At 40.9% G+C, this 13,146-nt stretch overlaps 2 protein-coding genes across 4 annotated transcripts in view; one reads left to right on the top strand and one right to left on the bottom strand.

Moving 5' to 3' along the window:
• Positions 1-1,337: 1,337 nt before the first annotated feature.
• Positions 1,338-3,725, bottom strand: LOC137592112 (zinc finger protein 121-like). The gene is made up of 2 exons (XM_068310023.1): positions 3,503-3,725; positions 1,338-2,658 (listed from the first exon to the last, which is right to left on the bottom strand). Exons 1-2 carry the CDS (start codon positions 3,672-3,674, stop codon positions 1,475-1,477), a joined length of 1,356 nt encoding a protein of 451 aa, XP_068166124.1. The 5' UTR covers positions 3,675-3,725; the 3' UTR covers positions 1,338-1,474.
• Positions 3,726-5,160: 1,435 nt separating this feature from the next.
• Positions 5,161-13,146, top strand: part of ogdha (oxoglutarate dehydrogenase a) — a 21,014-nt gene continuing 13,028 nt past the window's right edge. For 2 of the 3 annotated variants that reach the window (XM_068310014.1, XM_068310013.1), the window contains exons 1-4: positions 5,161-5,264; positions 6,715-7,116; positions 10,172-10,363; positions 12,272-12,374. In XM_068310014.1, the coding sequence (XP_068166115.1) occupies positions 6,877-7,116; positions 10,172-10,363; positions 12,272-12,374 (535 nt within the window). In that variant the 5' untranslated portion in view covers positions 5,161-5,264; positions 6,715-6,876. Of the gene's footprint in view, positions 5,265-6,714; positions 7,117-10,171; positions 10,364-11,744; positions 11,839-12,271; positions 12,375-13,146 lie in introns of all 3 variants that reach the window. The other variant, XM_068310015.1, reaches the window with a different exon arrangement.

Below are 13,146 nucleotides of genomic sequence, written 5' to 3'. Positions count from 1 at the left end.
GAAATAAATGACAAGTTCGAATAGGAGTGAGACCAATAGCTTGTCAGCTTCCACGACTTTACTAAAAAAAAGATTTTAATTCAGACAAACGTCATAGACAGAATGAAATGAAATCAACTTTATTCAATGTAACCAACTGTACACCTTCAATTAGAGTATAACTTTATTTTTCCCTTAAGGAGGTTCCGTCAGGGCAATTAACATCTCCGTCACACACAGCACAGTGAGTACACAAAACACAGAAAAAGAACACAAAGCACCAGCACATACAGTAGAAAGTAGTACTGACATCAAATAGAGTAATAAATAACCCATTAGGAATATACATATAGAAAATCATAAATAGGCATAGAAATTAAATAAACAGGCAGTTAGGCATGGATCGAGTGAAATGTCTCGTGTTTGCATTGTTTTCTGTTTGGCTTCTCATCCGAGTGGTTCTTCATGTGTTTTCTAAAGGTCTTGTCAAATCTGCATTTGACAACACTTGGGTTGTTATTGTAAGTAATTCATGCTTTCCGACACTCATCAAATGGAAAACAATCTAAAAGGCACTGACTGTTTTTTTTAAATTGTACTGTTTGTTCCAAATATGCAAATGAAACAAAGATTACCATTACTACAAAATCTTTTCACATTATCACAACATATACATGAATTTGATGAAGCAAAAATAAAACAGAATAAAATAATAACATCAGTTAGCAGCGTAGCTTTTTAGCTCCCACATCTTTGCCTAACAAGATAAAAAAATATATTTGGGCTGACACATATGATTATTTTGATAGTCAACTAATCAACCATTTTTTTCACTGGTCGACTAATTGGATGATATAAAAATTGAACGTCAAACATCCACCTTATACCACCAGCATGAAGCTGCTCTTCTTTAACCATCATTAGTTTTCAGATTGAAGTGTTAAAGGTATATTCTAAGTAGATATGAGGACAATTGAGATTGGAATTCATATAAATTGTAATTCAGAAAATTGTCAAAGACAGTATCACAAATTATATCACATTAATGCAGTTACAAATGCAGCAACATGATCTAAACATTCATTGTTTGTGTCTGGGAGTGTCTAAGCTGCCTACTCCCTCTCTCTATACAAGCAAACTAACCCAGGTCTATTTGCTGGGTAGGTAGGTAGATAACTTTATCAGGGAAATTGTCATCTCTGTTACACTAAACACAGCACAGTAAGCACATAATACCCGGCACATAAGTACCCGACACCATTCAAGATATAAAAAGTGGACACACCATAAAATATATAAGTAAAAAAATATAAAATATAAAATAAAATAAATAAGTATAAAATTTGAATGAATGCTGGAATACGATGTAATGCTGGACTAGACCTGAGAAATTTTGACATCGAAACACGTTTCTGCAGAGCTTTGAAAATCTCGCTGTCTTGTGTTGGTTTGTGCTGTTTCGAGATACAATTAAATCCAAAGCCATCCAAATGTCTTAACCTGTGTGGCTCCTCATGTGATGTTTCAGTACTGATGTCCGACAGAATTTCTTCCCACATATGGTGCAGAGGTACGGCTTCTCACCGGTGTGTCGTCTCATGTGGACCGTCAATTCATTCCTACATATGAAGGCTTTCCCACAGGTGTTGCACAGATACGGCTTCTCACCGCTGTGGGTACTCATGTGCCATTTCAAGGCGCTGTCAAATCTGAAATCTTTGTTACATAATTTGCATGAAAATGGCTTCTCGCCAGTGTGAATTCTGCTGTGTCGTTTTAAATTTGACATTTCAGTGAATCCTTTTCCGCAAATCTTGCACAAGAATGGCTTCTCACCTGTGTGTATTCTCATGTGTCTCGTCAGGACACTGTTGCGTTTGAAGTCTTTCCCACATATTTTACAAGAATACGGTTTCTCCAATGTGTGGATCACAATATGGGTCTTTAATATTGATGCCTGACTGAAACGTCTTCCACAAGTGTCACAAGAATACGGCTTCTCACCTGTGTGGCTCCTCATATGTATTATAAATCTTGACTCATACTTCAAAATCTTACCACATGTTTCACATTTAAAGTACTTTTTACACATGGAAGTACTTCGAGAGTTGTGATTGTTATCACGTCCATGCTCTTCTCCTGTCTGTTTATAACTTTCAGGTACATCAGAGTTGTCAGTTTCTGGTTCACTGTCATCGCTTCCTTCATAAGGAAGCAACATGAAGGTATCAGTCTCCTGATTCAGCAGAAACTGTTCTCCCCCTCGGCTGCTGCAGGGTTGCTCCACCTCTTCTTTGAACTGTGGAAGTTCTGGATTCTTGTGGTTCACACTATGGTTCCTTTCTTCACAATTCACAGAGGAAATGAAGACAGTCTCCTGCTTCAGTTCAACCTGTTCTTGGTCCTGACTGACACACACTTCCTCCTCCTCTCTGATCTGGGGAAGTTCTGGATTCTTCTGGTTCAGACTACGGTTCCTTTCTTCATAAGTCACAGAGGAAATAAAAGCATCAGTCTCCTGCTTCAGTACAATATGTTCTACTTCCTGACCAGTGCAGAGGTACTCCTCTATATTATTCTGTGGAGCCTCTGGAACAAGACTGGAGTTCCTCTCCTGGTTATAGAGCTGATGGTCAGCCAGAACCTCCTGCTCTGTGTGGACATGCTGCTGTGGGAGCTCTGGGAGAAACAGAAAAAAAGAAACTGGTTATCAGTGTAATGATTTAAAAAAAATATAAATTGCGCCCTCAGTCTTTGCGGTCAACGTGTTCCAGGAACCACATGTGAGTGAGGAATCCGCAATCATGATCTATTTACCTTGTTATTTACGGTAAATTAAACGGTTATGACCCTCCCCATACCAATATTAAACCACGTTCTATCTGTATTGCCTTTTCCCACTCTTATCGATTGCTTAAAGCACTTTTGTGTCTCACGAAAGTCCGAGACTGACGGAAAGGAGCACACTTCTGGGTGCCGTCGGCCAATAGAATGCGCCTACGGTATCACGTGACTGCCAACTAAAAATCCGTGATGAGGTGGAGTCGTAATCATTGATGCGCGAATGTGCGAGGGCTACTGTATAATGAATATACAGTATATACTAGGAGGTAGCAGAGATGAAGATGCTGAGGTTCTCTCTGGGAGTGACCAGGAAGGATAGGATCAGGAATGAGTACATCAGAGGGACAGCACATGTTAGAGGTTCTGGAGATAAAGTCAGAGAGGCCAGACTGAGATGGTTTGGACATGTCAAGAGGACAGATAGTGAATATATTTGTAGAAGGATGCTGAGTTTTGAACTGCCAGGCAGGAGGCCTAGAGGAAGACTAAAGAGGAGGTTTATGGATGTAGTGGAAGAGGACATGAAGATAGTTGGTGTGAGAGAAGAGGATGCAGAAGACAGGGTTAGATGGAGGCAACTGATTCACTGATTCACCGTCCTCAGGGCTGAACTTTTTCCTAACATAATGCATGGGTTTTGTTTCCGTTTTTTACTTTCCCGGAATGACATTCTACTCACCTATTCTCTGTAACCTGACCTCGGGTTTCCAGCACATATCCAGCAGTGTCCGCTGCCGCTCGATCTCTTCTTCATACTGAACAACAGTTGTGTTAAAAACTTTGAATATCTCTTCAGCAGCAGCTTTCAGCCGCTGGTTGACGAACTCTCTCAGATACTCCGCTGAGGACATCTTTGTTTAATTAACCTTACAGATTCAATAAGAAGACGATAGAGCCGTCTGTTAACGGTAGCATGAGGATCGGAACTTGTCGTTTACTTCCGCTAAGTGTCAGGCAAATACATCCCGGCAGTCCAAGAGCTGGAGTTTCTTTGTTCCGCCTATTCCTATTGTTACTCCTAATGAGAATCATTTGCAGTTGTAAAGCAACTTTCGATTACAGTTACAATTGAGATGCGCTTAAACCTACTTTATAATATACCCTTCGGAAAAATACACAAAATAAGGTAAAAACATAAGTGGTTCGGTCCACCAAACCTTAGGATGGGGACCGGAGGGTGGCCGGTTCAAGATCCGCGTCGGGCAAACATGTTCGGAGGCTGAACTGGTGTGTGTGTGTGTGTGTGTGTGTGTGTGTGTGTGTGTGTGTGTGTGTGTGTGTGTGTGTGTGTGTGTGTGTGTGTGTGTGTGTGTGTGTGTGTGTGTGTGTGTGTGTGTGTGTGTGTGTGTGTGTGTGTGTGTGTGTGTGTGTGTGTGTGGTGATATGGGCCTGTACCCACACATATAACCGTGCAACTACCGGTATCTGCCAGTATAATGAAGTAGCAGGATATTATGCCCTATAGGTCATTAATAAAGTGTCCATCCATCCATTTTCTTTCGCTTTAGCGGCTGCAGTGGGTCATGGGGAGCTGGAGCCTATCCCAGCTGGCATAGGGCGAGAGGCGGGGGACACTCCGGGTACGACGCCATTGTGCCGCTGAGCCACACACAAAGACAGACAACTAGGCACAGGCACACGCACACACACACACACCGCACACACACACACACACACACACACACACACACACACACACACACACACACACACACACACACACACACACACACACACACACACATACACACTCAAGTTTATTTTATTCAATTTCATGAATCAGTCAAAGCCCAACATTTCCTTTTTATGAAACCAAACGTTTGAAACCAACCTGACGTCTGGTTCTCTAATATTAGTTACTATATAGCCGCCAGAGAAAGACTTCTCCTTCTACAAACATTTTAAATTCGGATGATTGGGATTTTCTACATGACTCCGCACCAAATTACTCATCAAGCAATTATATGATGTAAGATTTCATATTCCTTCAGATAATTTAATTATCTATCTTGTCAGCATTCTTGAGTTTTGAACTGCCAGGCAGGAAGCATATAGGAAGACCAAAGAAGAGGTTTATGGATGTAGTGAAAGCGGACCTGAAGGTAGTTGGTGTGGGAGAAGAGGATTCAGAAGACAGGGTTAGATGGAGGCAACTGATTTGCTGTGGCGATCCCTGAAGGGGAAAGCCGGAAGGAAAAGAAGAAGATCTTGTCATCATTATTGATGATAATAATTATAATGTAATTCGATTCTTCATTATTAGCTCGGTTAAGTTCGGACGTATGCGCAGCTGAAGCGCTGTACGTCATGACGTCATGTTTTGTACGTAATTTCCTTACAGGCCCCGCTTCCTTGCTCCGGCGCGCCGAGCTGTCACCGGGAGAGTCGAAGGGCATCAGGTGTATCGGCGGCGGAGTAGCCGCTGAAAATCATATTTGGAGGTCAGTGACCTGGAATTGAGCTGGTATACACGCCAGTCTGTCCAGAGCGACTATTTGATATGTTCTTTCACATTGTGACTGACCAGTTTATCTCACGAAAGACAATCCGTCTAGAGGAATTTCAAAGACTAAACGTTTTAGCATGTTAGCTGCGTGACAGCTAACAAGGAGCCCGTTCAGGGAAACCTCACGCCGACTTTTAAGTCGTCTGTTCATTAAAATTGTCAATATTTATGGAAGCACGACTTTAAAAATGAGCAAAAATATTGACAAACCCGGACGGAAGCCTCATAATTACTTAACGTATTTAACGTTCTTTTAATCGCTAGCCTTGCTAATGACATACAATCGTCAACGGAAGCTAACTGGCTAATTACATAGCGTAACACACTAGCTATAAATCTATTAACGTAGTCATATTGTGTATGGAAATAGCTGCTACTGTATAGAGTCCACTGTATGGGTTTTGTCATTTACATGCTAATACCATCGTGTTGAGATCATTTTGCATTGTTTTGCTAAACCTCGCAGAAATTTTCAGGAACTCATGACTCGCGAAAGGACAAAATGACGGACAGTTGAGTTAGCCAATAGGAAGGCGTTTTACTTGAAATTCCATCCGGGATTACTCAAAGTCAGCCAATCACAACGTCGTGGAGTGCGATGGGCGTGTCCAGTGGTGGCCCGGGTGAGGGAAGGAGAAAGACAGGGAGTCGGCCCAACAAGGTCAAAACAGAGCTCAGACTGAGGAAGTAAATGTGGACGGAACAGGAGGAAAATTTTGTTATTCTGAAAAATCTCGAACCTTTTCTGCTTCTGACAGCTTTTACTCTGCAGTTGTTAAGATGTGTAAATAAGTGCAACGTGAACTATATACACGTTATTGTACTTTTTCAGATTACATGCTACTTTTATGGTAATTCTGACACAAAAAATGCAGTTTTACTAAAGTATAATTATATAAAACCTTAGGTTACATCAATGAAAGCATGTTAAGTGTGTTTACTTTAAGGAACAAATTCTGAAAGCATAAGCACAATAAAGTTTTCACGTGATGCATTTTGCACCATCAGTAAGTAGTATTTCCTCCATCTTAGTTGATTCCAGCAGTAATACCCTACCTCAAGGATTGGTGCAACCTCAACCTGATGTCATCCTGTGGAATGTAGGCCCATTCTACAGTCGGTATGAGACTGTTCAGGATATGCATAGTCTTTCTCACTCAGCCAGCATAAAGATTTTAAAAGGGCTTCAGGTTGAGGATCATTACTGACCAGTCTTTCTTTCCACAGCAACCAAAACCTGCTCCAGATTACTGGTGGTTTTTCTGTCATTCTAAAACGCTTTCAACTGGATGAGTGAAAATTTCATGTTGATCAGTTTGTCCACAGTTGAAACCCCTCTGTTTTCATTCTGTCTAACAGTAACATTCTTTCTCTGTCTTTCTCAGTGGACAAACACACCAGTGGACAGTGGATATTTCATTCATCCCTCTCTGTTCTGGGGCTGAGCTTTGTGGAGTTTGTATCCGGTTTTCATTCTGAGATTGAGGACATCTGCCTTGTTGGACTGAACACCACCCAGCGTGTGTGATATACTTTAAGGACTGCTGATGCATCGTTTAAGGACATGTGCGGCGAGATTGCGTCCGCTTACTGCCTCACAGGCAGCTCAGACTATTGGTCAGCAGCGGCCAATCACAATCACCTCCAAAGGTGGAACAAGGACGTTTCAGCCAATCAGGTGCTATACTGCACCTGTGGCATCGGAGCCCTTTCTTAATGGGACAAGCTCCAATTATGTGGAGGAGATGTACTATGCGTGGTTGGAGAATCCCAAGAGTGTTCACAAGGTAAGTTGTATTGATCTATGTTCAATTTACATGTGCCAAATTTCTGTACCCACTAACAGTGAGTCCTAGAGCAGGCTGAAGAGACTATACAAAAGAATAGGAGTAGGATATTTTGACCACAAGAAGTTGGTAGATTGAGGACTGAAAGTTTGGAGAACCAGGCACCCCATTTGTGTCTACACCGCCTGGATTCACAAACACTTTTTAACATAATCTTTGGATTTAAAAGGCAAAATTTTGCCATGGAGTTGAACTTCTCTTCATTGTTAACATTTAAGTGCTTGATCCCAATTTTCTACTTGATAATTTTAACTATATGTGGGAAATAAGTTCCATCATGTCGGTGACCCAGTGTACAACCTCTGGGAGACCCTTTGCTCCAAACGGGCTGAATGAATGTGATGGAGTTTCACCCATACATTCGAACTGAGTCGTAAAGAACAACCAGTCTAATAATAGCTTCCCGGAGCTCGGTCACATGATAGAGCTGTTTAAATGTCTAGTGTGAAGGTTAGAGTAGTCGGGTGGCTTGCTAGGTTTTCTCCTCCCGGCTGAGCTTTGCTGGATTGGTCTAAAAATGCTAACTGGGAAAAAAAAGATGGGCTGTCACACAGTTCTTACACGAGCCTGTTGAGTACCCCGCTTCATAGTTTCTATTCATGTGACACACAAACAGCTGCAGGAAGTGATGAGTCTGCATTAACATGAATCACAATTTGTGCTGCTCCTGTTGACAGTCTGCTGTTCTCGCTCTGATAGGCTGTCTCTTGAAACATTGACTGCTGGAATATAACTGGAAAATTTCCTCTACTGAGTTGAAATAGACTTTACTTTAGTTTTTTTATACTCTTGCTACTATCTACTTCTACTTCACTACTGTACGATTTGCTTCAGCTTTGAATGAGAACAATTTCAAGTGTCTCAGAATTTTTATCTTAAATTGAGATTTTGCAACTTGAGCAAATAATTCTCTATCTTTATTGAGGTAAGCTTAGCATAACTGTCGCACTGGAATATGGATGATTGCAGGCAATATTTGTGTAATATATTAATCAGTTATTCAGCTTGTTGTATTTGTCCTGAAGTGACCCACCCATTTGGACTCATAGTTTTCCTGTAAGCTGATTTGGTACTGTGAAGAGAGTTGAGAAAGAAATAGATTTACAAGCGAGTAAGCCTGTGACTAATTTAATTTTTTTGTGGTATGAAAAGGATCAACTTCATTTGCCAAGAATAAATTTCATTATGAAGCTGCAAGTCGAGGCAGATGGTTGGATTTTATGACAGTGTTGATTTAACAAATCCGACTTGTCTCCAATTCATATTACTGTATTCAGTTCAGGTTTATATATCTAGTACCAAAACACAAAGTAAGTTGTTTTATAGCACCTTTCAGGACAAGACTGACTCTTTAACCTACAGTGATCCATGAGAAGAACATGGAGACAGCAGAGAGAAACACTGCATTTAAACTTTTAGTTTATTCAAGACTGAAGGCGAGTGACCCTCTGCTGTGACTGGTTGGTGAGGGAGGGAGAGAAGGGGAACAGGGGGAGGAAGAGAGAGAGAAAAAAGGTCCAATGACAGTCATTATAATTGAAAGAGTACAGGTTGTAACTCAAATCTTTTGTTATTGTGGTCTCTTTCTCTGTTTCTCTGTCTCTGTCTTTCTCTCTCTGTCTCTCTCTTTCTCTCTGTCTCTCTATCTGTCTCTCTCTATGTCTCTCTCTCTCTATCTGCCTCTTTGTCTGTCTGTCTCTCTCTCTCTTTATCTCTATCTTTCTTTTTCTTACTCCCCAACCAGTCAGAACAAAAGGCCATCCACCTTGAGTATTCATAATAACCACAGCAGTAAGAATTTGGATAATAATAGTAATGGTGATAATGATGTCAGTGTTCATCAGTATCCCAGGAGTAGATCATCTCCATGGTAACCTGTGGGATGAGAAAGCACATTTACTCCAGGGAAGAAGTCAAGTTAGTCCCACAAATTAATGAGACGAGTTTCTCAGTGAATCATGGGACGTCACCCAGCAGTCTAATCCTATAACAGCGTAGCTAAATTCTAGCTGTTGTTTTGAGCTTGATTTAAAAAGGAAAGAATTTAGCCTACTCGTAAAAGTTAAGGGGTAACTGTTTGCCTCAGAGTTTGTTAATTACAAAACTTATTTAAATACATTATTGTAACAATGATACATCTTAAAGTAGAATAAGACCTGCAAGTCAAGACCTGCTCTATATTTAATGAAACTCACCTGAAATATCAGCTGTCTTCCTTCGAGCTGAGGTCAGAGGGGATTCTCGATAGTGAGGATGTCCTTAATAGATTTGTTGGTCTTACTCTGTGATCACATTATTCAACACATGAGACTTGATTTAACGTGGCACCCAAGGTTATTCATCTGACATCATTTGCTCCAAGGTTGCACGTCAGTTTTATGTGTACATAAATTTTACTCGATGATGTCTTTTTATCATCATACAGTGCCGTGTCTCTGCGATTGTGTTGTGGCTGTGATTTTGAGCTGGGTAGCTGACATGAAAGTTTCACAGAGATTTGACCTTAAACAACAGTAACCTTATTTTAGGAGCCTAAATACACCCTCCAGTGAACATTGATTAGTGGAATTACACATCCACTCCCAGAAAGCTTTTTAACGGCATGAGGAAATGGGCTGATCCAGTTATGTAAGGAATATAATAATGACTTTATGTTTGATGTGAACAAAAATTTTTTATTTTTGTTGGGTATTGTGACCAGAGTGACCGAATGATTCAGATTTTTTTCTTAAAGTAAAAAAGTTAAAACGTAAGCTTTGCTGTTGGGAAATCCATTTTCCCAATGTGGAGGAAAATACAAGCTTTCTTATCTATAAATGTATTTTTATCACATCATAAATATTTACGGAACACCATGAAGGTGTCATGATATGAGTGTGATGCAATTTTATCCAATTAAAACAGAAATAACAGGAAACTGCTGCTGAGGAAACACAAACATCTTCATCATTTTATTAAAAATCTGTTTCTTTCCTTCTTCCTCTTCTTCCTCCAGTCGTGGGATGTGTTTTTCAGAAACGCTAACGCTGGAGCTCCTCCCGGCGCTGCCTACATGTCTCCTCTGGGGTTATCCACTGCTTCGAGCCTCGCTGCTACTCCTCTGTCTTCCCTGGTCGGAGCTCAGCCGAACGTAGAGAAGCTGGTGGAGGATCACCTGGCCGTCCAGTCACTCATCAGGGCCTATCAGGTACACACATACATGCACACACAGGCACATGGGGGTGGAGTATCCCGTCCACATGCAACTTGTTTTTATAGAAACTGTTCTGCAGGGTCTGAGGGTAAAACTAAAATAAAATTGGGTCGGATGTAAACAGGAAGTGTACTGTTGCCATGCAATCTGTGGATGTGAACTACAACTTGAGCCAATTTTATCTCTTGATATGTTTCTTTTCATTAATTAAAAATTTAAATATCATTAAAGTGTGTTATGTTAGCGTTGACAGATGTTTCCTTTCACCGTTTCCTGTTGGATTGTCTACACTGCTGTGTTGCCATGATTAATTTACCTTTTTCTCCCACAGAATTTCTGAACGCCGGAGCTCAGCGGGGCAAGCTATAGTCATTGAATTTGTATTTTGATCACTTTATTGTTTAGCACATTTACTGTTATGAGTTAAGGTGGGGTCTTTAAGTGTGTATGAAATGGATTTAATGCAAGTTGATATATTTTATTTAAATCAAGTATAGGGATTAATAAACTTTCATTGAGTACGAAGGAGTTCAGGTTCTCCACCTTAGACTCATAGCTTCACAATTATAAGGGACATTTGTTAAATAGATAAAATGCATAAATAAAAATCGTGAAATTACGAAAATGCACTCTGCTGGCATGAAAACCGTGATTGCCGTCTGTAGACATCATTGGTTAAATGTAATCCTGACGCTAATTTACTCAATGGTGCTGAGAAAAGGTTGAGAAATCCTGATTACTGATTGGTCTTCACTGGTCGAATTGTGGACAAGTAGAAACCTGATTCGATCAAGTGAGACGGACCAATGTGGAACCAGGAGACAACTGGATTCAGGTTTATTTCTGTTCAAACCCCCTCAAAAGAGTTGACGGTTTGTTTATAGAATGACTGTTCCTCCAGATGGACGTGAACCCAACAGTTTAAAAGACAACACAAACATAAACATGTAAAGAATTAGTGCTCACCAATCATTTACCTTTTTACCCTCCAAATATTAATTGCTCCATTTTTCTGCTGTGTTTTCAATCGGTTTATGTTTTCAGATCCATTCCGAGTTCCAAGTTTTTCATGATCTTATTTACCACATGCCCAAATCTCTGTCATGACAATCTGTTTTGTAGATTTTGTGTACAGTAGTCCTGCTCAAAGTCAGGCAAACAGACATCAAAGAAAACATAACCCGAAGGTAAACATTTATGGAATGGATAGAATCTGAATTTAAGGCCTGTTAATAATTCTAACTAAGCCTGAAACTGAATTGTTCTGCTTGTGGCCCCTGATGTTCCCACCAGTGAAGACCTGCAGTAATCAGACACTCTCATCAGGGCCGTTGGTATTGTGATAATAGGTGTATGTGTGTGTGTGTGTATGTAGGTGATGGGGCATCATAATGCCCGGCTGGATCCTCTGGGAATCAGCTGTGTGAATTTTGATGATGCTCCGGTCAGTACCGGCTTCCAGGATGTCGGTGAGAACGCCTGAGCTAAAATCAAACTGCCTGAGTCTGTGGTGTTAATGTTGCTCTTTCCTCCCACCCTTCCTCTCCCTCCTCTCCTCTCCTGTCCTCTCCTCTCCTCTCCTCTCCTCTCCTCTCCTCTCCTCTCCTCTCCTCTCCTCTCCTCTCCACACCTCTCCTCTCCTCTCCTCTCCTCTCCTCCTCTTTTCTCTTCCTGTCTTTCGTTGTCTTTTACACTCTCACCCTGGTCTTTCTTTTTGAATCTTATTTTGTCATTCCTCCTTTTTAAATTTCAACATCACACCCTCCGTTCCTGCTTCTCATCCACTTCGCTCCCCCCATCCTCCCGCTTCTCATCTTCTCCTCCTGCCTCTCCTTCATTTCACCTTCTCTCCTCTATTCCTCCTATCCTGGGTGGGCTCTATGTTGTTGTCCCTCCCTGTAGATTCGAGGGCACCATGTGGCCCAGTTGGATCCCCTCGGCATCATGGACGCCGATCTGGACGCGTGTGTTCCTACTGACATTATCACCTCCTCCGACAAGCTGGGTGAGGAGCCACACCCTTAGAATATCTTTAGTTCTCCTGGACAACGACCGTCTCTAAATCCACCACTAGCCTGGGGAGTTTGTTGTCCTGGGAGTGTTTCTACAAATGTCTCAGTTCCTTCTTGTGTACAATAAGTTTCTGAAATCTAGTGCTAAACTGGAAACTTGTTGAACATTCTCATGTGGTAAATGTTTCAGAAAAGCAAAAAAAAAAAAAAACACCTGGAAACTTTCCTTTATCTAAGAGAAAAATTGATCACTAGAGTTTAACCGAAATCAGTTTTTGTAACGATGTCTTTTCCAGAACAGTTCCTGATCCATTTTTTTATAGAGCAAATTTTCCTTGAACATCTTAAACGGACAATGTGAGCACCCTTCCAAAAGTTGAATGTTTCTGAGTTAATTTGTTTTTCAACCTTAAATGTGGAACCATGAACTGAATGTTCACTTTAAAGGCCTTAGAACATTATTACAGCACAGGTTCCGTCACATGTCATCCGTCAAAACTAAAGCTTCTTTTTTAGCCCAAGAAAATGTGATGAAATATTGAAACGCTGTTGATGTGCTTCATGCCTAGACTCTGCCACACCTTTTGGTTTGATGGGAGAAATGTTTGTGTGCTTTGAAACGGTAGCTTTGGGCTGTGGCTACATTGGCTCCAGGTTTATTTTTTGTTGGCTAATTGCTTCTGAGACTTTGAGGCTATTGACCAGCTCAGCAGGTCTTTAAAAATGAGAACCTTTGGAAAAGTTTTTATTCCGAAACAAAGCAAA

Source organism: Antennarius striatus, chromosome 3 (assembly GCF_040054535.1).
Source record: "Antennarius striatus isolate MH-2024 chromosome 3, ASM4005453v1, whole genome shotgun sequence".
In the NCBI taxonomy this organism is placed as follows: Eukaryota; Metazoa; Chordata; class Actinopteri; order Lophiiformes; family Antennariidae; genus Antennarius; species Antennarius striatus.
The sequence above is the reverse complement of the archived record's forward strand: the minus strand, read 5'-3'. Positions and strand labels throughout refer to the sequence as shown.

What these genes read in the sequence shown, in the direction of transcription:
- LOC137592112 (XM_068310023.1), bottom strand. Translation starts at nt 3,674, where the DNA reads ATGTCCTCAGCGGAGTATCTGAGAGAGTTCGTCAACCAGCGGCTGAAA. An exon ending in GGTCAGGTTACAGAGAATAG is followed by an intron (nt 2,659 to 3,502) that starts GTGAGTAGAATG and finishes TGTTTCTCCCAG; the next exon opens with AGCTCCCACAGCAGCATGTC.